We start from the raw sequence: 25,509 nt of genomic DNA, 5'->3' as shown, positions 1-25,509 counted from the left end.
TGTCACGTGAATAGAAGCTAGAAAATATTTCAGGAAGACATTTTTTTCCCTTAGCCAGATAGACTTAGTATACTTTATATTAATAAAAATATCCCAACCGTTTGGTTTGCTTCTTTCTATTCTGCATGGTCTGTCAGACAAGTGAGGAAATTTGGTTTTTGATTTATAAAATATCTTATTTGAAGAGTAGAAAACATTTATATATTTTTATAGTACTGTTCTGTTACCAGGGACGGATTCAGAAGTGTAAGAATGCATGCGCGTGTGCATGTATGTATGTGCATATATGTGTATATGTATACACACACATGCATTCGTGTTAACATATACATGCATATACGAACACATACATCATTACATACATTTCTGGATCCGGTCCTGATAACATAACAGTACCATTTTTATTCCTATGTAATAAGATATTTTTCCCCAAATAAAATTAAGCTGTAAAATTACTTTTTCTCATACTTAATCTATGAAATTTTGCAAAATAAAATAGAAGAACAAGGAGAAATTTTACCTCTGTATGATCTCTGAGCAAACCTTAACGCAGAAATTTACGCTTTGTATTTTCGCAAAAATTAAAAAAAAAAAAAAAAAAAAAAATGTTTTAATTTATTTATTTACTTAACAGCGAAGTACGCCGTAATTCTGATTACAAAAGTACATAGTATATTAGTGTGATAAATAAGCCATAATAGTGTTCATATAGACTACTGTATATAATGATCACATAGTGTCCCACATAGAATGATAAAAGTTGTAAAGCAATTTATGTATTTCTTCATAATTTCTGTCTTTTCAATAATATAGCTGCTTGATATAATTTATAAATCATGTAAGCCAATTTCTCTCAGAAAGTGCGTCACGAAAGTAGTTATTTTAAATAGATGGCCCTGGTGGGCTTTGATGCAACCAAATAAATAAGTAGCTCTAAGTCACGTAACTACTATTTATTGTTTCATACTGTTACATGAGCGTATTTTATAAATATATTTATAATGCCATATGCCTATTTAATGGCAGCATGACAATTTTTTATTTCAAGGAGGAAAATGCTAATAATTTAGTCAACGGTCTATACATTTAAACCTAACTAAGATTGGTCTATAATTCCTTGCAGATACTAGTATGACCACTCCTGTTCGTCTAAAATTCGAAAATCATTACAGCAAGAATTTTATTACCTGTTATGCACTGGTTCTCCAAGTACTCAGCTCGATGTAGCGATCGTCGGAAAGCCTCGGGAGCCGTCCTGCGGTCGTGTCGGCTGAGAACACACGTTCTGTTGAGCTGATCGTACCGCGCGGACCTGCAGACGAAACTCTCCTCGACACTACACCTTTCCAGGCAGTCGTCCCGGGATTCGATGTTTGATAGAGGCTTGTCATCATAACCGAATAACTGTACACCTGGAATTCGATCAAAAGCCCACTGTCTATGGCACGGTTTTCCTAGTAAAAAGAAAAAAATTGGAAATGTCAGACAATTCTCTGGAGCTGTTAAATTCCTCGAAGAGACCTTATTATTTTCAAGTAGAGATAAAATAATATGGGTTACGAATGAAAGGAAAAAGAAATTACAGAACGCAGTTGCCATTTGAGGACGCATATGATTTATCTTCGATATTATTAAGTCGTCTGCGTTTTTCATAAGAAAGTATATTTTAAAAAATTATTTTTCTTCGAATTGAAGTGAAATAACACTTGCTGATCTCATTTTAATGCAAAAATACTACCCAATTTCTTTTAGAAAATACAAACGTTCTCCACGAAGGTAACTCTGTCCTCAAAGAGCTCTCATGATGTGCTTTGCCATAATTTGCGGAATAATTTGTAAAACTCGTAATTTTACTCAGAAGCCCGTAGTATTCAATAAAGCCACCTCTGTAAAATATTTTCACCATCCACGAAGAATTTAAATATACATGTGCTTTTAATGCATATTGACATAAATAATAAAAATGGAATATAAATTTGTCAGAATTGGCAAGCTATCCAGCATGAAGAGAGCACAAATCTAACAACATGAAATAGCAAGTTGGAAATCAATCCTGAAACAGAATGTAAATTGAAACAACGAAAAAAAAAAAAAAAAAAAAAAAAAAGGTTTTTAGATTTTAACGGTGGCCCAGAAGGGTATGTTGAGGTCTTTTACGCTCTCGCTGGACACCCAGTCTACCACTCTGCTATTACACTCACTCCTACTAAGCCTTTCTTTTTTTTTGTCTTGTTAGCTTTATTATTAAACATCATTTTCTTTGCGTTTACACCATTTAGAATTCAACGGCAAAATTACAAAAATTTTAACAGCAGCATAGCATGGTTAGAATTCCCGATGCAGCATACATTTTTCATACATTTTTCTGTTTTTATTCAGTCTTTTCTCAGTTTATCATATCGATGTTCAGTTTTTCTTACTAAGATACCTGTAGAATACTTTTTTTTTGTCTTTTTTATAATTAACGTTTTGTGTGTTTACTTTATTTATTAAATGTCACATTTTTGGCGCTTATGCTGTATAAAACACGATTCATCAGCAAAATCACAAAGTATTTAAAAGCAGCATATTTTTAGAATTTCCGTTAGACTGCCTCGCGCATGGGAAATAAAAAAAAAAAAATGTTTTATTCTGTAGAGTATTGCTAGAGCTCGCTTTGAAATTTCTTAGTTTTTAATCAAAAATTCATTAAAGTTTTACAAAATATGAAACATAAAATTCGAAATTCAAAATTCGGGATTCCAGGTGCCTATGTTCGGTTAGAAGGCTATGTTATTCTAAAGCGGAAAATATACATATATATGCAGATTCTTCATTATTCAATTTCTTTAAATATAATACAGGACGGTAATATTTGGTGGAAACAATTTGAAAAGTCATACAGCGCATTTAAGAATTTTGTGAAAAATGCCATTACCAGATTAATATCCCATTCGGGATTAATGTTGTCACTTTTGGGCTAAAAACAAAATTTGAAAATTGTTGTTTGTCTTTGTCAACAGCAGCCAAGATAATAACGAACATAGTGACGTTTCTGACTTGTTCAACAAATAATTAAACTAAAAACTCTTAGCCCAAAGGGCGCTAGCCCAGAAGGGCTAATAATTTTGTTTTGCCTTTTTGCGTCGGAAGCTTTAAATGTCCGTTTCACTTTTCAAATTGTTGCCACCAAATATTATCGCCGTGTTATATTTAACGATATTAAATAATGAAGAATCTGCATAAATGTATGTATGTTTCTCTCACTGGGATAAAACAACGGTAACTAGAGCCATCGAATTTTGAATAACGTAATCCTCTATCAAATACGGGCATCCGGAAGCCCTAATTTGGAATTTGTTTTAGTATTGATTTCCTATTTTGCACCATTTTAACGAAATTTTGATTAACAACCTCAACGATTTTAATGCGAGCAATGGCAACACTGTACGGGGGAAATAAAAATATCTTCAACGCGCGAGACTGTGTATCGGAAATTCTAAACTTATGATCATTTTAAAATTTTTTTAGGATATCGGTGTTGAATTCAATTTTATGGTTTAAGTGTGAAGAAAGTGATATTTAATAAATAAAGGTAACACACAAAATGTTAAAAAAACGGTTTTTTAATCATTTTTAAAAGGCATTTTTAATCATTTTTAAAAAGGCATTTTTAATATCAGCAAATGATTTGTATAGATGTTAATAGAAAGAAAATACATTTTGCTTTACTAGTTACGAATTGCAGTACGGATGCAAAATAAAAAAGTCTATTTGGTGAAAAATACGCTTAAAAATACCTACACGTAAATTTTAATAAGTCATAATTAACCTTTTTTCAAAAAATTATATAAATTTATTTAAAATTTCAATTTTTCTTAATATATATATGATCAAATGTTCAAATTTTGTAACTTTTTGGGATAGATTAAGCCAAAATGACATGCACGAAAAAACAAGGAAATGCAAAAGTGATATTATCAAATCTAACCTAAAATTCAATTTATATCAAGGACGAAAAATTTTTAGGACTACTTTTAAAAATCTATGAGTGAGATTATCATAAAAGTGGTATTTTGCAGTAAAATAAGCGAATAACTCAAATAACGAAATAAATTCGGAAAATCACATTTTAGGAAAGATCGGAATTTTGTGTTAAAATTAGTATGCCAGAGCAGTGATATAGATAATAATAAGTCGCGCTTTCAAGGCAAAGAAAATGGGAATTGATAATTGTGGGCGAACAACATGTATTCCGTTCCATTCTCTTCCCCCATACACACCTTTACGCAACATCACTGGGTATTCGTATGTAACAGAAAAAGACTTTTATCCTGGCGCATTAACTAGACTAGTAGTCTCAACCTGGCGGCCCGTAGGACGCATGCGACCTCCGAAGGAACGAAAAGTTAACGAGAATAAGGCGTCAGAAAATATATTAATTGAGCTAATTCATTTAAAGCGTGATATAAGTCTTATTCCAAGACCTGAAGATAGAGATTTTATTAACCTTTATTCGAACTCGTCAATAAAGAAAGAAAGAAAAAAAAAAAAAAACATGCTCAATAACGAATTTTTTGCCTCAAGAATAATCGTTTTGTTTGAGAATATATTTATATGTGAAGAGCATTTTCTCACAGTCCAAAATTAATCAGAAAAGAATCCGATTGACTGATGAGCTTCTATAAATCGTTATGAAGATAATTTTTAGTCATTGCTTTCCAGCGCACGCACATTAGACAAATTTTGTATTTATATACAAAATTTATATACAAATTTATATACAAAATTTATAACTATTTAAGAACAAGCACGTGTATTTTAATTTGTGTGTCGGAGAATTCGTAAGTAACAAAAGGAGTAATAAAATGTAATAATTATTTTAATTAATGGTCAGTCTGTAGATTTATTATTCAATTCTCAATATATTTGAATTACAAATTGTAACCAACGAAAACATCTTGCATGTACCAAACTTTAGAATTAGGAAAGAAAATAAAAATAAATCTGAATTTTTTCCTTTGCGCTTTGTATTAATGTCTGTTCTGATAAATATTTTGAAAGCGAAGTTTAAAATTCAATTTTTTTTATTATTTTGTCGAACAAAATTTTCATGGTTCTAAAAGAAAGCATACTGGCCGGTCGGCTGTTTTCAGATTTTGAATCTGAATACATCAGATTACATACAATCTGAATTTGAGACCACTGACTTAGACAATAATTTTAGAGTTATTTCCTTTTCTTAGATTTTCAAAATAATATTGCATTCTGTCATATTTCTTAAAACCATCGAATTAAATAAATGTATTAGTAAAACTAAATTTTCTCCATTATTTATAACTATACAATAAACTGGGAGAATTAGGAAACCACATCTTCTAGTTCAATTATCGTCTGAATGGATGTCGCTCGAAGCAAAGCGATAGGTCAAGAAGTACATTCTATAGAACGCATTTCCCACTCAAAGACAAATCCGTCGTTCCATTTACTTCCATTAGGAACAAGTCAAACACAAACACTCTCTCGAATCCCGGAAAACAAACATCCCTTCTGGAGATTTTCCGGACCGACCGTCTGCAAGGGAAGGCAGATGAAGAAAATGTCAGACGAAAAGCCACCCCTTTTTGACGTAATAGAATTTGCTCTACTAAGTGACCATAAATGCTTTTTTCTTTCAATAAGGAATTGTATAATATTTATTTAATATTCATGCTGTATACATAATGCAACATGTGCGTGTATGATTTACAGTTGTTTCGGGGTCAGGTTTTTTTACAACCAAAAACATCAAAAAAAATCTTATATACATAACGCATATATATACACTGCATACTTTATTTATAACTACTCATAAAAGGCAACGGTTCTGTACGAGGTATGCGATGTATGGCATTGGAAACATATTTTTAAAGTTAACAATAACATGTTTGCAAAAATCATTAGTTGGAACATAGTATAAATTCAGTGCATTTAGTTCATATGTTTTCAGTACACACTGTTGTTTATAAGCAACAAACATAAAAAATATCAGCGTATTCAGCGAAAGAACCATTATATAGTCACAAAAATTTACACGCGTTACAAACGCATTCCCGTGATGGGCGCATTCAAATTAGCCCGCATCGCCGTGTTGATGAATACACAGGTCACTGGTATGGGTGATGAGGTAAATTTAGGTATATTTTTAAAATAAAATTCGAAATTTGCACTGAATAAACTAACCTCCTAAACATATCTTTCTGTGGTAACTCCAAGCACTGCTGTGCTCCAAGGGACCTTTGAAAGGTAAGACTTGAGACTCCCCTCTCAGTAAGACGCACTTTTGGTCTTCGTGGTCGATGAAGTAACCTTCACAGAGGTCACTTTCTAGACATTTTCTGTAGCAGGCCGTTGGAGATGTCTTAGTCAAGAATTCGAGAGGACCCAGTCTGTCGAGTTCTTTGTTTGGTAGCTGGAGGCCAGGAGTCCGTTCAAAAGTCACTCGACCATGAGTACAGTTCCGGGATAAAGATTCTGGAAAATAGGGTAAGAATTATAAGCATGAAACTTTTAATTTTGTTATATTATTATATTACAACTATTCATTTTGTTTCTCAAATTCGAAAAATTTCGTGGCAGATAAAATCTGTTATATCTAGATCAAATCAGCGAAGGAGATTTAATAACGAGAAATTAATGGTTAGATTACGCAAAACACACAAGGGCTATCTGTGTAAGGAGAATATACTTTCGTGAAGGATTTTCTAAGCGAAATCGGCTCGTATTCAAGTTATTCATGGAGAATTACCCAAAAGCCACCCCGCAGTCAATCCATTCGCCCAGTCGAACTTCCAGTATTCAACGGTCTTAAAGACTCAACCACTATTGGGGCTTTCAGGGTAAAGAAGGTTTAGATATTTACAGATGTGTAATAACAATCGAAATAATATGTGTGCGTCTGAGGAATAATTTCATTCCCCTGTGCGTGCTGCCTTAATTTAAAGTATGACATAAATTATTATACTGTAAATTTATACATTTTTATCAGTAATATTCTATTCGGCAGAACAAAGATGTATGTATAGTTTAATTTCAGGTAATGTAATGAACTGAAATGTATATAGTAATTAGAGAATAACATAACCAAAATTTAAAGTTATATGAATAACGGAAAGAATGTTCACGGACGAATGAAATGCTCGAAGTAAACGAAACTATTTATCTGTGCAAACTTTGACAGTTCTATATGCTATGTAATGTACTGCTATATTTATACTGTATGGTATATAATGCATTGATATACCAATAAACGCAGAGTGCATGGCTGAGACCGGCAGTACGGATGTATGGCCCAGTTGGAGAAAGGTGAGAACACTCACACGCTGTGTGGTGGATTCTTCGCGGAGCCAGTTCCCGAGGTATGTCCCCTGGTGGATTTTGCTCTAGTACAGTAGTGTGACGGAGCAATACCTGTTAATACATAGGCAGTTTTGGTGTTCTTATATAGCAGTTTTGGTGTTCCGTCCACCTTTTTCCTGTCCCCGTCCTAGTGTAAATGATCAAAAGCCAAATTAATAATTCAAAAATCTTTGGTACTAATCCTGATGAAGACACTATTGATTTCGCACGTTTACCAGATCTAGAAAAGACTATAAAAGCAATCAACTAATGGCACCTAAAATAAAATATGAAGGATGATAATTTTTCATTATCTGGATCTGGATGACTGGGTCTCGTGCTGTTCCAAGATAAACATCAATAAGAACTGAATATAAGTAGTAGTTCCCTGACACTTGCTTACCTGGTGTAATTAGTTGTGAGCATCTGAGAATGGGCATATGCATGTCGATGCTCTTTCGTCCACCCCTCCTCTACAAAATGTGATGCAGAATTTTAACTGATGTTGAAATGATTTTTCTACATAACCGAACTAATCGTTGTAGAATTCAATCTTTAACATAGGATAAATCGAAAATAAGGCTCTACATAAAGTTTATTTAGGATAAGTTTGCGGCTTTTAAAAATATGGTGCAATTTAAAAACGATTTTTGTACTTTTTATTCACGGATAATGGCTAATCCCCAGTATTTTTAAATCCCATTATCGAAAAAGGTACAATTCTATAATAATGTTGCTTGCGTACGAGTTCGTAACAGATCGAATGCACACAGAACCGATGATTATTTGATAAAATTTATTTTTATCTAAAGAAACTAGAACTTTCCACAAAATGTATTATAACTGAAATATACCGTATTATAACTATAATTATTCCTATACGGCTCTTCTCGATATCACAGACCACAATCAGTAGTTATACTCCAAACTACAAAGAACGTTACACACAATACAGTGCAAGACGCATCTAAAAGGCGAAGTTCACACGGATATCTTTTAATACTCCGAAGTTGCTCTGAACTAAACAACTCAAAAACTAACGCTCTTCCCGGTCTTATATAGCAGTTTTCTTCCAGACACTGTGAAATTTCTAGTACCTTCGAAATTACTGGAAGGCATACGAGGTCCTAATACGGTTACATATAGTGATCAATTACAGTTATTCAATTACAATACTAATGACAGTTATACAGGAACCGGAACCAAATATCACCAAATGGTCTCGAAGTTTACAGACTTTTAGAGATTTCTCGCGAAATTGGGTCACAAAAATAAGTTGCCAAAACCATCGCCAGCTTGGCGGTATCTCGCCAATTTAGAAAGACAACCATTTACCTTGATAAATAGACTTGCTCATGTAAATTAATTTTTTTCGATACAGCTTCGTTTCTTTCAAGCATTTCATATCACATGTTCATTTTATGAAAATATTAAAATTTCATACATAATTTCACTAAAATTATTTATATATATATATATAAATTTCCTAACAATATACTGCAGTTTTCAACACAGCAACCCTTCGCGCTCTCCTTAAATGAGAAAGATCAAAATATATTTCTTGCATGATTTTCCACCATATTTTTAAACATTTGGCATTACGATTTCAAGAACGGCAGCGCATCACGCGATTGTTTGCTTTCTTCACTCATCTTTCTTCAACAAGAGATGCTATGTACGCTATATATAGCATCTCTTGTTGAGTTGTTACATAATGGGATTTTCTAATAAATGTATCATTACTGTTTACCCGCGCTTGCTTCTGTGGATTTCTCCTTATTCTATGTGTCTTGAGGGTTTTTATTTTTTTTCCATTGTGTGTAACGTATTGAAAATTTTAAAAAAGCATAAAGTTCTATTAAGTAATTTCTTTTCTGTTATATAATAGATTTGCTAAATTCTATAAATTATTTTGAGTTTTATTTTGTTTTATATGCTAGAATGTTTTCCATGAGTCGAAATCTTAGCTAAATATTTTACAGCTTCCATAAATAGTTGGTTACTGAATTCATAAACATTCAGTCGCTTTTTATCAATACAAATATTCAGTAGAGATGGTTCAGGTGAAAAAGTGAAACATATTATAGGATACTAGATAAATAAATATTCATTTAGACTCCTGGAAGGTGAAAAATAAATGACATAAATCTATAAAAAATTGTCAGTGTTTTTAACTAGATATACCATGAATTTTTAGAATCACTATGTTTCTTTTTCGAAGCAGGAGGAGTGAATAATGCGCAGGGCCTTCGCCGGGATTCTTATCTGGGAACTTCCGATTACTAGCTAACGCAGCATCCATTTACGCTACGAAGGCACGAGAGAAAAAATAGTTTATATACTCTCCATGGCTGGATATGACGGAACCCAGTCTCCAAACCTTTGTGGCGACGAACTATCGTCCTTTACCTTTTTAGTTCGGGCACCACTTGTAGAGTCATAGATTTTCTGAAGTAGTTTATTTAAATTAATCTGGTTAAAAGGTACAAAAATAACTGCATCTGCTACATTTAAATAGCTTAGTTTATTAATCTGTAGCAGACAGATAAAATATGAAGGGTAAATGTCTTACACACTCGAATGACAAATGGCAACACACTCGAATGGAAAGTGAAATAGTGCACTTATAGTGGACAACATTTAACAAAGCAAAATCGTATTAAGTGATACAATGGAAAATCGTATCTCGAGACTAATAGCTGTTTTGGGCTTATAAATAAAAAATTAATTAAAAATATAAATAAAAGATTTTAGTAAATGTATACAGGGCGTTCCGCAAATGTTGCGACAAACTTCTGGGGAAGGTAGCAGACAGATAAAATCACATCATAAGGATTATGTGTGTGTGTGTGTGATTATGGCAAAGCCTCGAGGGCTATCTGCCTAAAGGGAGGGATGCCTTTCGTGGAGGACTTTCTAAGGGAAACTGGCTCGTATACACGTTACACATGGGGAAAACCACGAAAACGCCCATGCAGCCAGCCCGTTCGGGAATTCGAACCTCGGACCGAACTACCAGTGTTCAGCGACTTTACCGCTCGGCCGCTGGTGGGCCCATCATAAGGATTAAGAATTGTATAAGATCCCATGCCCGGCAATGTCAGGGGTAACTGGTAGCAGAGTAGAAGATGGGAAAGGAAACAAGAGAGTGATTAATTTGAAACTTTTATTGGACATGAATACAAATGGTGTACCACTTACAACAGATGTTCGAAGTTTGCACCATCAGACGCCAAACATGCTTGACACCCTACAGACCATTGATTGCCGGACATGTTCAAACACACCAGGAATTTCTTTGATTGTAGCAGCTGCGCAGGCGAGTCTTGCCACGAGATCCACTTCAGACACAACTGGATCGTGATACACGACACTTTTGAAGACTCCCCACAAAAAGAAATCAAGGCTCAATAAATCCGGTGAGCGTGGGTGCCAGGGAGCCGGTCTACTATGCCCAATCCATCAATGCGTAAATGATCTGTTCAAATAGCTGCGAACATCCAGTAGTCCAAAATGAGCAGGCCCTCCATCATGTTGGAATCACATGTTGCGCCTCACATTTGGTGGAACATCGTCAAGCAAGCCGGGAAGAGCGTGCTCCAGAAAGATCAGACATTTAACCTGGATGGTAATAAGTACAGCCCGACTAAGCAGTCGCCTACCAATTCAATTAGGGTGGTAGGCGACTAAGCCTACAGCCCCAATTGGTAGGCGACAAATTAACTTTGAAGCTATGTTGTGCCGCGTGGTACCGCACACCGTGGGGGTTTCCTTGAGCACAAAAATGCTGATCTATTGAATGTGGCCTTGTCCGTAAACAACAAATAAGCTGGGAAATTAACATCATGGGCACTTTCTTGCAGAAACCACGTTGCGAAACGCCCACGTTCAGAATGGTCATCAGGGAACAGTAACTGAACACTTTGGAGACGAAAGACGTGGAAGGACTCGGCGCTCAAGACACACTAGACACTGGTACAAGACATTCTTAATTGACAGGCAATGACATGTATGCTGGTCCTTGAATAACTCTCCACCGATATGTTGATGTTGAAGTGAAATGTATTATGTTTCTGATATGGCGAAAGTGGCAGGGCGAGTGGAAGATAAATGCCTTAGCAGCGTAACGTAACGGCCTACAAAATTAGAGAAACTTTGTTTGCTATGGAATTTTTAATGTTAAATCTCTTGTCTTCGAAATGCGTGAAATTTTTCTATGAAGGACGTTACAGTGAACTCTCTGGTGGTAACCACTTCCCAAAGACAAACAACCACCTCTCAAAACGACTAGCACTTCCGAAAACGTAAATCGACACTGATATTAAATACAACCTCTCTAAGACGACCTCCTCCAGAGAAAGCTAACAACGTCTATAATCGTGAGGGTCGTTTTAGAAAGGATTCACTGTAGATTTTTAAATGGTAACTTTAATGTTACACTCATGTACTGTAATACTTCGGTAGATATACGAACGTTCTAATGCTACGTTAATTGGCAACAGCTTCCGATTTCGTCTTGGACAGGGTTTTCTTAAATATACTCAACACCTGATTTACCACTGTCCCGACGGGATAATGGTTAGTCTCTCTGACTGCCATATCTAAGGGCCCGGGTTTGGATCCCGGAAAAGCATGTGTGTTTGTAAATTTTGTAAATATGCATTGTCTTTGCGGCACGGGGGCATTCTAAATATGTCGCGAGCCAAAACTCGTTTTGTGAGGTTTGGTGGCAGGGGAGACGTGTGGGAGACCCTCGCTCCACCCTCGATGTGCTTTCCCTTAAAATTGGGGTGGAAAGTAGAAGTCCGACCTCTCTGAGGCTCTGGCAACCATTCTTCCATGAAATATGCACTCGAAACAACAACCTGATTTACCTGAGTTTATTTTCAAACAGTTTAATTAGGGAAATATGCTTATGTAAATTAAAGTAGTATTAAAAATTAAATGAATACTTTGAAAGTAACGGAAGAATAAGCTTCATTATAAATTAAGTTATAACTGTCATTAAAGAACAGTACTGTCAAGTAAATTTGAACAATGTCATTGAGTTCAGACCACTCTAAAAAAGTTGATTAGAATTTCTCGTTTTTGTCAATTCGGAAAACATCATCCCCTCTTACTGCTTTTATTCTACGTAATTTTCTTTTCTTGTTTGTATTTTCCGCAGACAGTTTTGTTTGAGGCTGATGCTTTTGTATCATAATTTTTTTTCATCGCTGCTCAGCAAACAAACTTAAAAACATGACGTGGCCCGATTAATCCGCCCTTTTTTGTTGATCGGCAATTGACTGAATGTGAAAACTGTAATAAGCGAAGCAGGTTTGACATCTTCCTTAAAAATCTATCAAAGTTCTATTTCTCGCTTTCATTTGTGATGAAATTCATGGTACATTTCGATGGTATCCTGTGGACCATCAGCGGAAAACATGCTCATTCAGTTGAGTTGCGCTTCATTCAAAGAGACAAAAAGGCTTTTAAAGAAGGTGAAGCCGTCGAACATACGGTTCGTTAGAAGTGTTGAAGCTGCCCGAAAAAATGACAGCAATCATTTTAATTGCCTGACATCCTTCACATTGATGGGAAATTAACGAGAGGAAGTTTAATGCTTCACTTGATATTTGACGTTCATTAAGAACAGCAAAAGAAGTCAGTGCTTTTATATTTGTTTGACTCTGATTTAATACAGGACAAGACAAATGAAATGCTAAGACATCATAATCAGTCTCGTATCATAATCATGTACTATACACCGCGAAGATGACACCCGTCCTAGTTCTTGCCGTACGGAATTGAACGTTATTTCTGCGGAAATCAGTTACATTGGCATACAAGGCCTGTTGTTCAGTAAATATTATTTTCTTTTGTTACAAGATATTTTGAATAGCACAGTATTACATATGAACACTTTTATAACATAAATCAATACTATATATAAGTGAAATTATATTGTGTGTATACACTTATATGCATTTGGCAGTGCATTAAATGAATTAAATAAATTAAAATTCTCGTATGTACTATGGAATGGGTGTAAGTTAATTTGCTTAAACTTTAACCTTAATCATGGGTTATTGCTCTTCTCTATGTTTTTCAGCTACTCTAATTTTAACTGCGATTTTAGTTAACCGCGGATGTCGTCTCCCGTATTTTCTCGTGTAATCGGGAGTGGGTAGTAGTATGACGCTTAAATTTCCGTTTTTGGGATACCAGTATTATAGTATAATGTTTGTAACGTTTTCCCGCAGCTATAGTTGTTGTTACTTAAGAAAATGTTAGCGCGAAATGTATGGTTTTATTTCTTTCTTTCTTTATTAGATATATTACATAGTAAATGCCCATTAGTTTAACGTACATTTCGAATTATATGTACGAAAGTTAGTATAAAAACTATACTAAGTAAATAAATATATAAAACAAAATACAAATACAGTAATTCGAAAGAACATACAATAAAATACTAACAATGGAAATTTTAATATAATTTATGATGCACTTTATATTAATCAAATCAACGAAAACAATTTACGGACACATCAACAAATTCCTAAATCCATAAAAGAAGAAGGAACGGAAAGCGATTACTATAACTGTAGTTCGGGGTATAATGTCGCGGCAATAAAACTTCGGATACCTGAAATTCAAATTTTTTTTTCAAAATTATCATATTTGTTCACCTCAACATAATTAAGTTTCTCTGAAAACTGCGCGCTACACAGCTTCCAGTGACTCCCAGTGTCATCCTCATTTAGGTTTTGCTTAATGTGTCAAGCCGAAAGTCAAAACATTCTCTGTTTATGGTTCTTAGTATCCTACAATCAAAAACAAGGAAACATTGCACGGCGTATAGTAAATACATGATGATCCCGCAGTTTGGAAGAGGAAGTGAAGGTTCTTCCACTAGAATGCTGGGTAGAGTCTTGTAAAACTGATTCACGACATACTTTTAAGTTTCAATATCCGTTGCTAGTTAATTACCCACGGAATTGCCTCTACAGATTGATTTCAAAAGTAGTGAATCAAAGCTTTGGCTCTCACAGCTTTTCAATACTTGTTGCTCTATAAGCTGAATTTTTGAATAATTGAGTAAGAAAGACTATCCAATGAACCGAAAGTATTGCCAGAAAATAAAATGTAAATATTAAGCAATTGAAACTCCTCGTTAGAAGGCGCGTACACGCTTATTTTCGAAACCACATGCCTAAAAATACAGCTGCAGGTTGCCCTGCTCCCCTGCTAACAGAAAGGATAGCTAATTTATGCCATTTTCCTACCAGAAACTACTTCAACTCTATGAGAGATGTTGAGAGAAAAATTGAGATCTCCTTACATTTTCCAGTACAGACCACAGAGGTGCAAGATAGAGAGATGATATTTAAGTCACAGATGATATTTAAGTCTGGTGATTATGCAAACCAAGCAAGATATTTATTTCAAATTCGAGATTTCAAATTATGACAGAGCACTCTGATTTTAGTAAATGGCGGCATCGTCATCTTGAAAACAGGTACCCCTACAAGATATTTTCTTCCTCCTTCCAGCTTTTCTTGCTCCAGTGGTGTAATGGTAGCATACTTGCCATGTCTAATATTAAACAGTACCTGAATAAACCATTGAAACCCCTTGAATGAACATGGTCGTTTAAAATGGTTACATAATCAACGTTATTTTTTCTTCCTTGTGACATGATAACTGGATCTGCTGCAAACCGCGATATTGTTTTACCATACCGAAATTATCAAACCTAACCAAATCGCTATATTTTGTTTTCCTTCTGCATTTCTATCTTGCATACCATGATTTTCCGAGAAATTTGCATTATTATTATAAAAATCATTATTTTAGTCACAATTCATTATTATGTCATTATTTTAGTCACAATACCTTTCGAATATTTTAAATAAGTTTAAAATACTGAGGTTCCATATGCATCAACGAGCCAGACACCAAATGCTATTAGAAACAATTTTCATAAGAAATTTAAATATTCATAAATATTACAAATTTGACATGTTATGAATTATATATATTTTAAAGTTATATCATTTAAGTAGATTATTAAAATAAAATGTGACCGAAAATGACTAACAAGAACTCGGATAATGGTGACCAACAGACTGACGGTAATTAGAATATAACAACGATGTAAATTAAAGTATTAAAATAAATCTCAACAGAGATGATCACCGATGACTGGCAGATGTCACTGGTGGTCTACATAGGTCACTGGTGTGAGGCGGCACAAGAAATTTAAATGGATTATTAAAATAAAATTAAACTAAGATCGATAATAACTGCACAGATCGTTAGTCACCGGTAGCCTACATGCTGATTGTCACTATCAGTCAACCAATAGATGGTGGAACCAATGGTGTGGGGGGAAGTAGTATATACAAATAATAGTTTTATATTAAAATTAACCAAAGGTCATTAATGGCTATCATGATAGTTAATAATAGTTGACACAGAGATTGACTGTGTCTGGCGATGAACTCATACGTCATAGTTATGGAACGGTATCGTAAATTTAGGCTAGATTACTAAATCAATCTAAAGTGAAAGACATGAGTACGCTCTAAGAATTCATTGGACCCATAAGTCACAATGGGTGGAGCAGTATATTTAGTTGAGTCGTTTAAAATAAATCAAATATGCTTGTCAAGACTGTTGGTAACCGATAAAAATTGGTGACCGACAGTACATTTAGGTAGATTATTCAAATTGAATTAAATCAAAGGAAACCTTTGACTGACAAATTTAGGGGGTCACCGGTTACTCTTGACCCCCCACTGATGTGGGGCAAGCAATATTTATACAGAGCAACAAGTCACATGGATGAAGATAAATCACGGTATTATAACATAACGTAAGCTATCAAAAATTTTGTTACCCTTCAAGCGTCTCCTTGCGCAAGTGATTATTCGCTAATCAGGTAGGTGACATAGGGTGTTAGAAATACCTCTTGGATTTGACATCTTAGCGCAAATATTTGCGAAAATTATGAATTACATATATCATAAATAACAAGAAACGAATTAATTTTAAATTAAACACCGCAAGAATACTATTAAAAAGATGTAAAATTTTAAAAAGCACGTATCGCTTTAAAACTACTCAGTTAAGCAAAGCACAGAGAGTACGAATTAAATTTATCACTCCCAGTCGAATGGCAATTGGCAGGCCACCTAAATTATTAATGTTGCAGTAATTTTACATAATAATTGGAACATTTCTGTAGTAATAACATAAAGTAATTGTAGAAAAATGGAAAGTCACGACTACATGTTTTGAACGTCGAAAATTGTTTTAAAAGTACTCGAACTGAGAATATTAACAGATAAGCTGTTAAACAATATGGAAAATTACATAACAAGGTCGATTCTTTTTTTAAAATGAAAATATCACTCACTGTTGCTATCTAATAAATTCAGACATTTTAATGTTTACAAAGAAAGTTTAATGTAGTTTTTTTATCGTTTAATCTACTATTTTACTGCGTTTTCACAAGTTCGAAATTTGAATTAAATATTTATGAAAATATTTCGAAGTTAGTAACATTTTTAGACGAGTTCTATAGGAAAATTTTACTGCCCACCCGGCTTCGCATGTGTCGCCATTATATCAATCGTACAGTGTCTACGCGAGCTAGTAAGTGCTATTTTCGAACAGCGCAGCAGCCCCACCAGTGGACGAATGGTTAAGACCGCTAAGTATTGGTAGTTCGACCTGTGTTGGGTTCGAAATAAACTGAACAGCTTAAACGTAATACGTACAATTGTTAATTATTTAAAGTGTTACTTCATTTTTAATAATTCATCTAATTGTTTCACATAAAACTTGTAGTATATATAACTAACAATTTGCATGACTATTTAGTTAAGGAAAAATACTTCTAATGCCATACATTGCGTACCTAGGCAAGTCTAACTGATTACTCAGTGTTAGTATTACAAAATTATACATTAACCACCTATTATTGTAAAAGAAACTTTTAATTTCTTTTAAACCCCAGGTAAACACCTGCGACGATGTCCACGGTTACCTCAAAATCACTGTTAATACTAAAGCCGTTAAAAAAGCAGATGAAAGAGGAATAACTCATTTTATAATTAACACAGAAATAATGTAACAATTTGTAAGCAATTTAATTTGGAGAATGAGGTCGTTTTATTATGCAAACTAAAACAGCATTCGGAACGAGAAAAACAGAGAACAATGCCCTTGTTTATATTCCTCTTGTATTTAAATCGAAACAAAAGATTAATGGTTGTACACTTAATTTAATTTTTACGATTAGGTGCAGATTAGGTGCAATTAAATTACGCACTATTGAGAACAATTCGTAAATATTGCTGTCATTGCTGTTATCTCACACACTTTCTTCCGTTTTTCGTAATTTTCCGTAGAAATTTTGTTTTACTTTTATTTTACTCTACCGAACTGATAACTATAAGCATTTGCAATATTACTGTAACCGACAGAATATGGTTCTGAACAATATATTAATGATCTCGGTGTGTAATCATTTGATCATTAAACATAAGTAAATATTGTATAACACATAAGTAAATTCACACATAAGTTTATAACACATATTTAAACATAAGTAAACACTGTTGCTATAAAATAAATCAAAATCTTTAACAAAAATGTAAATATTTACAAATATCATTAAGTCTAGTTCCTTCTGTTGTGTGATCCTGTATTTGTGATGTTAAAATCTTGCTAGTTTAGTTAAAATTTAAATCATGCATTAATTTCCTTTTCCTTGTAGGTACACGCATTCAGACTGAATAACTTCCACACACATAAACTGAATATATAAAGAAAATCTCACCTGCTGAACTGAGTATGGTATAACAGAACAACGAAATGACAATGGACCAAAATTTACATAAATTAGGTAAATCACCTGTAAAAGAGAAAATAAATTCGATTATACAAATGAAACATATCTTCCGAATAGCAAAAGCATAATGAAGTGCTAATTATTGGTAACATTTAAGCATACAGTATGTAACAAAGATTAAAACGATGAACATTTATTTAAGATGAATATACAAATATATAAGAAGTTAATTTATTGTCATTAAATCCTGGAAACAGATCGAAAAGATGGGATAATTTATAGTCTGGAAAACTTTACTTGTAAATAAATGTTGTTGACAATCAAAGATAGATAACAGATCCATGGGAAAGGTAGGCAGAACCTCTGTTTTACCACGGGTGATTGAGGTATCTCAGAATTTAACTAACCGTTCAGCTTCTACCCACGTTTTGAGGAAGAATAGCCCGAGCGCGGTCTGAAGGTCTCTCATTCCCCTTCTCCTACCAACAGCCTCTCGAGAGGAATTTCGTCTTGCCACGTATTTTGAATGCCCCCATGCCACACGGGCAGTATACGCATACAAACATCCATGACTTCTCCGATATTCAAACACGGGCCTATCGGTACGGCAGTTAGTGTCACTAACCACTGTACCAGCTGAGTGGTGTTGAGCACAGTAGCATAGACAAATGATACAAAGAAGAGATTTCCTTGAAATCTTGTGCAATTGACTCCTTCAAAAGTCAAAATGTTTGCTGAAATGCCCTTTCTCATGCGAAAGGTGTATCCGATTAAGTCCTTGGAAGTCCTATCATCAGCATTGCATTCTAGAGTGTGTCAATTACTGGAATACTTTGCCGCAAAAATACAGAGGCCAAGTTGGACCTAATCGTGCTTTTCAAAAGAAAGTAAAATTGTTGAAACAGTGTATTATATTATGAAAGTGAACTTAATAGATGCAGTAACGTTAGACCTGACAAAGAGGCACGACTGGATAGTTGGCCCATATGTGATTTAACTAGGAGTAAGTTTACATAAGACAGTTAATTTTTCACGAAGATAATACTACGCTAACGCTCTTTGCCATATTCACATAACTCAAATACTAGATATTATTCTTTATATATCACTGAAAATTGTTTTTGTGTCGAAGTTTAATTTTACGCAAGAAAAATTATTTACTTTCATCGGCTGGCAAGAATAGGTATTACTTTTTTTTTTTTTTAAAAAAAAAAAGACAAATATTTGTAAAATTAAAAAAAAATAACTTTATAATAAAATTTACATTTGTTAAATTTTAACCAGTAAACGAAGTGATTCTACTGTAGAGACATTATAGAAAGTATATTTTCTTTTTTTCAATAGCAGAAATTCTGAAAATTCCAAATTTTCGTAAATGAAGTGATAATGCAATTTCTTTCAAAGCTCTTTTGAGAAGCTGCACGATGAATACCAATGAGTAAGTGTGAAACGTGAAATCTGTCCCTGAGAAACAGAAAATGCAGAACGCACGTTTCCATTGGAATTCGAATCATGTGATTTTAATAAAAGGAATCACCCAATAGAATATTCTGCTTGCGGGTTTAGGCGTGACTTAACTCTCCCGAAAGGTGTCATTGATCAGCACGATCAGAGCAAGAGAAGACATGAACAATGAGAAAAACCATGGGTAATCAATGCGTTTCATAATGCGGGCTCATTCAAAATATTTTCAGAAAAGACCGCCAGAAGCATAGCTACTTTATTTCGGTTAAGTGGTAATAAGCATTACGCAATGAACTATAAATTATGACAAATCCTTTCTAATATGATGTTCTCCACTGTTCCAGATGAGTTTGGTCCTCGTAAGAAATAGTCGTCTTAGAGAAGATAACTATTGGTGATGGTGGCTGTCAGTTTGCGTAATGGATTAACCTTGTTCAAGAATTTTTGGAGTCTCATAAAGAAAATACTGAAGTGAAAATGTTAATATAAATTTAAAATACGGTTACAGTTAAAACATTAGGAGCTAGTTACACTGAAAGTCGCAAATATTTTATGGAAAAAAGTATCTTAAGCAGTAAAGCTTTTTGGAGTCCTGCCAGAGACGTTACAGCGTTACTTCACGTCATGTTAACTCACCAGCCTAATGAATTAGGAATGTTTTGCCACTGCATGAAACCTACAAGCATAATGTTCGACGGGGACGGATAAACAACACATTTTTTTATGTTGATATTCGAGGCGTAGTTAGAACTTTATTTTATTCATCAAATTTATTAGTAATCCATTTGACTAATATAAATTGAAATATTGGGTTCATTCATAAATTCATGCTGCTTTTTTCTAGAATGTTTCTTCAAGATGTCACTGATAGGAATGAAAATTAATGCGCCAAATTGGAGCTAATTATGTCCTGCATCCATATTTGTGAATGGTTTTGTTTCAGTTACTAAGTACTTTTTCCTCCAGGACTTGAAGTATGCATCAGTGTGAAGTTGGAAAGAAGAAATATTCCTGACTTATTCTTCTGCACATAATCGACAAAGATTCTAAAACTGCAAAGGCTTCCAGATAAACGTGTGCTAAGTATGAAGAGCATACTGTTTCTGAAAGGACAGCCTGAAAATGGATTGACTGGTTCTGTGACAGAAACGTTCTCTTGAGCGAATGCCCCACTCTCTGTTCGCTCATTCAACTTATCGGTCTTCATCCTCATTAAACCACTCACAAATTTATCCACTGTGGTCAGCGTCTAGAGAAAAGGCCAAACATACATATGACATCAACCACCCAGACGGTATAGTGGTTAGAGGAGCCTACTGCAGTACCAAAGGTTCTACTGCAGTACCAAAAGTCCGAATCCCGGAGAAGGCATGACTGTAATTGTTCGTCCCTTCGTAGTGGCCAAGCCTAAGTCTGTGAAGTGCCCGCCAACGAAAAATATCACGGCATCACATGGACAACGGTGGGCCTTATGCGGCAAACATCGCAAAACTTGGTATCCACGAACTTAATTGAGAGATTCTTCCACAACCCGTATATTCCTCAGGTATAGCTTCTACAGATTACCCTCTTTTCAAAATCACTGTCGAATGCACTCTAGCAGATTCTTCCAAAAGAATGACCCTCTTCAAAGTTTCCAGAAAGCGTTTTATATAACCAAACCACGGCAGTTTTTAGAGAAACAACCTCCAGAAACTGAAACATCAAATACGTGTTGAAAATAGATTATGAACAATGCAGGAGACTACACCAACGGTGCAGCGTGCGATTAGTTTCATACTGAAAGCAATGCATATACACTCCTCAAGAAAACGGCGTGAATGTGTACACCAAAACAAAGGTTTTAATTTATAATATAATTTAATTTTAATGCTATTTTCAGAATTGTTTTAGTTAATATAAAAATATTTCTAACGTCATGCACTGAATCTGGTACAGAAAAACTGAATTTCCTTGCACTAATTAAAATGCTTAGGACATTTTTTTTTTTTTTTTTTTTTTTTTTTTGCAGTACAAAACACAAAAGAACTCCATAATTAAATTTGACTTTCAGACCCCAAACTAGGTAAAACGCGTTGTCAAGAGAAAAAGATGCATGAAGTAATGGCAATAATAACGTAAAATTCTCTCCGCACTCATATTTCAAACTCTCTCTTGAAAGATTCCGATTTTTGACTCTCTATTTCCGCTTAATAAACGCGGCGAAGTATGCAGTAGACTAATGACTGCCATTCTGGATTATGAGTAGGCTCAAATTAGCCATGCAGACATACTGGGCCAGGATTAATCTTGCTGGGAAATGGGGAATCGAGACAAAAGAGACACTGTGGCATAATTCCTGGGATTTTCTCGTGGAAATTCTGGAAGTAGCCATTAGGTTCTTAGAGTAAAATATGAGGGCCGTTAAATAACAGCCAGCATTGCGTAACGAGGAAGATTATGAAGAAAGGCTGCCTTTTTCTATTCCATTGGCATATTTGGTAAAGGAAATACACAAAGCGTGCACAGACGTTAAGGACTGAATTTGTTTCAACCCTTAAAAAAACAATAGTTTGTGGCAGTGATTAAACCCGAGAAGTACACATTGGGCTAAAAGTGAAAGCATTGTAAGAGAAAAAAAACTGAGTTTTCCTCCTTCAGGTACGCAATTTACAGTTCACGATAATTGTATGTGCATCTATGCTACTGTAAGATATTACTCAGTCTTGAAAAAGAGTTTATTTTTAACTTAACACACACGTACCCCAAGATAATAATTAGTTACTATTTATTTTTTGAAAACCTTGTAGAGACATTAGGTATTTTGAAAGCAGGAAAGATGAAAAATTAATAACGCCTTCGGCGGGAATTGAACCGCGGACCTCTGGAATACCGGCCCAGTGTGCAGACCACCACACCACGAAGACACTCCAAGAAGGTGAGAGAAATACCTTATAACCTTATATTTTTTTAACTCATGTTTTAAATTATTTCTCTTTTTATTTTATGTAAGTATATCTGTTATTTATAGAATATGAATTATTTATCTGTTTACGTTTTCTTTTTTAAAAACATTCATGCATTTTAAAACGATAAAAAATGCTTAATTTTGTTTTGTACTTTACGAAAGGATATATTTTGGATGGCATGTTTTACTTACTATAAACTTTCCTTGCTGCTTTCTTTCTGCAATCTAAACGTTTACCTTTTAAAGCTGTTAGAGCCAATCGATGCAACTAGCTCCTCTCTCCCAAATGCAATACTTAGTACAAAACCCTAAATTTATTTTCAACAGTTTTGAAGTATGTCATTATCTGATTGATATCTACAAATCTATCAGCTAACGCTTTTATATCGATTTCATAATATTAGTTCTAAATACAGAACAGAACACATATTTCAAATTCGCAGGTTTATTTTCTAAACTTTTCTACCAGAAGGTTTTAACACGAAGGGATATTTCAAAAAGTTTTCCTGAAATCCTTTATTCTTACTAATATTTTGAACGCTTAAAATTTTAAATATCGAAGAACACGATCTCAAGATTTAAAGAATTTGGAAGAAAGGGAGCGGGATTCATTGTTAGGCTCCATTAAAACGAATATTTTCTGTTCGGATATGTAATACACTCACTTACAAAAGTTAAGCACTAAGATGTAAAATGCAAAAAAATCAACAAATACTCTTTTGATGGACACTAAATTTGGCAGGAAAGTAGCATATATATTTATGCATAAAACAAAATCAATAATTATATACAGAAATGAAAACAAAATAAAATTTTTGTAAGTTATCAGATAATAACATACTGGAGACTTGAACAGAATTATATATAAAGTGAAAATAAAAAGCATAAAATAAAAAAAGGACATTAATTGGGTATGTCATCCCCCCTCATATGTATACAAAGTTTACACCTTGTGACCATGCTTTCAATTAGGTGGTCAACCACCACAGAATTAAGCAATCGCCATTCTTCTTGTAGAGCAGTTTCCAGCTCAATAAGAGTGGCTGGATGTGGGAAACGTAAAGATAAAGCACGGCCGAGAGCATCCCAAAGATTTTCAATGGGATTAAGGTCGGGCGAATATGCTGGCCACGCCATACGCGCAATCCTTAGTCATTGAAGATGTCAGTTTTATGGGAACGTGTGTTATCGTCCATTAAAACAAAAGTAGGGCCAACTGCTGCAGCGTACAATCTCACAATGTGTTCTAGGACTTCATCTCGATACCGAACAGCCGTCGAAAAACCCCGTTTAAAGATGTGCAGGTCGGTGCGGTATCCTAATAAAATCCCTGCCCACACCATAATGCTTCTGCCTCGGAATGCGTGATGTTCGGTGATGTTTTGGGATGTTGGAGTTCGTTGGTCACGCTATATCCTTATACGCTTGTCATCTGGCTCCAGATCAAATCTTGGCTCATCAGTAAACATGACATTGCCCCAGTCAGACACATTCCAATTGGCATGTTCCTGGCACCACTGTAATCGTGTCCCTCTTGATTGGGTGGATAGAGGAACACAAACTCGAGGTACCCGGGCGTACAGTCCACTCATATGTAATCTTAGGCGTACAGTAGCTGCAGATATCGCCTTACCAATGGACGCTGTAACCACAGATGTCACACGTGTGGAGGTTGCTCTGCTATTCCACTTCGCTACAATAGCAATATATGGATATTCTGCGGGGGTTGTAAACCTTGGGCGACCGGCTACGGGTCTTCGGAAAACTTATCTGTGTGGTTTGGAATTGTTTTCATAAACGTGAAATTACAGAATAATGAACGCTGAAGAAAAGAGGGACATCTGTGATCGACTGTCTTGCTTCAATGTGCCCCACAGCACGCAAGCGCTCAGAATCTTCTATTCGTCTTCTGGAAGTCATAAAAACACGTATGCCTTGAAAACAAATTGTACGAAAGTTTTAAGCACCTTCTATCAGCACTTGCAATCAACTTCTGTATTCCTTCATAAAGCTGGCATCTTATAAGACTGCCTTTTTTGCATATTTCTTGACATGAAAGCGCAATTGGCTGTTACCTAACATATTTGCATACTTCCATCTACCTCTGCAGCAAATTGCATCCTCTTCAATTCTGATTGGCTGTAATTAATAACTAATAATTAATTCTGTAATTAATAACGGGAGGGTATATAGAAATATCTTATTACTAAATTGCTGCAAATGTTCACACAAATTTTCAACTAAATATATCATAAATTAAATGAGTTTTAATTTATATCAGTTAGAGCATTTAATCTTTTAATTTTTATCATTTTTGTAAAGCAATCCGTTTAGAATCAGATAACAAATTAAAATAAGTAATTTGGAAAGTACCAGCCGGAGAAATGATTATTTATCAGACCAGCTGAAATTTAAATTACAGATATTACGTCTTGTGCAGTGGCATCATGGCATGAAAATCCAATTTTACGTTTTCACTACGACGTTTTTAATGTAAAAATTTTATGTATTTCAAGGCAAGTCTGAATGTGGTGCTTCTTTCTGAAGGAGCGAAAACACTTTAGCAAATATTCTTTCTATGCTTGTACTATGTAAGTTGAAGTTATAAACTTAAACGATAGATTCATATACAGTCGATTAATAAATTTATTGAACACTATATGATATGGACTTCTGTAAAAATGGTCTGGTAGTGTAGATAATTTCTTTGTTCCCCCTTCCATGCACACACATTTTAACTGTTGCTAATCTGACATTTGCACGGCAGTTGCCCAAAGAATAATCATGAGCACTAACAACTCTTAGGAACGAACAGTCATTTTGTGCCTTCTGCTTCTTAGCTTCTGACAGTACTCCATGAAATGGTATTCGAAGGGCTTCTTACCTGCCTTATCTC

General features: G+C 34.6%; 1 protein-coding gene across 2 annotated transcripts in view; it reads right to left on the bottom strand.

Annotated features, from left to right (window-relative positions):
• Positions 1 to 25,509, bottom strand: part of LOC118181225 (uncharacterized) — a 318,060-nt gene that overhangs the window by 199,079 nt on the left and 93,472 nt on the right. For both annotated transcript variants that reach the window (XM_035350312.2, XM_035350313.2), the window contains exons 2-4: positions 18,191 to 18,265; positions 6,202 to 6,492; positions 1,188 to 1,454 (exon numbers count right to left, since the gene is read on the bottom strand). In XM_035350312.2, coding sequence (XP_035206203.1) covers positions 1,188 to 1,454; positions 6,202 to 6,492; positions 18,191 to 18,265 — 633 coding nt within the window. The remainder of the gene's footprint in view (positions 1 to 1,187; positions 1,455 to 6,201; positions 6,493 to 18,190; positions 18,266 to 25,509) is intronic.

The sequence above is a fragment of the Stegodyphus dumicola genome, chromosome 4 (genome assembly GCF_044657685.1).
Source record: "Stegodyphus dumicola isolate Sdum_Otavi_A_Nest chromosome 4, ASM4465768v1".
NCBI lineage: Eukaryota > Metazoa > Arthropoda > Arachnida > Araneae > Eresidae > Stegodyphus > Stegodyphus dumicola.
Note: the sequence above shows the minus strand (reverse complement) of the source record. Positions and strands in the feature narration are given on the sequence as shown.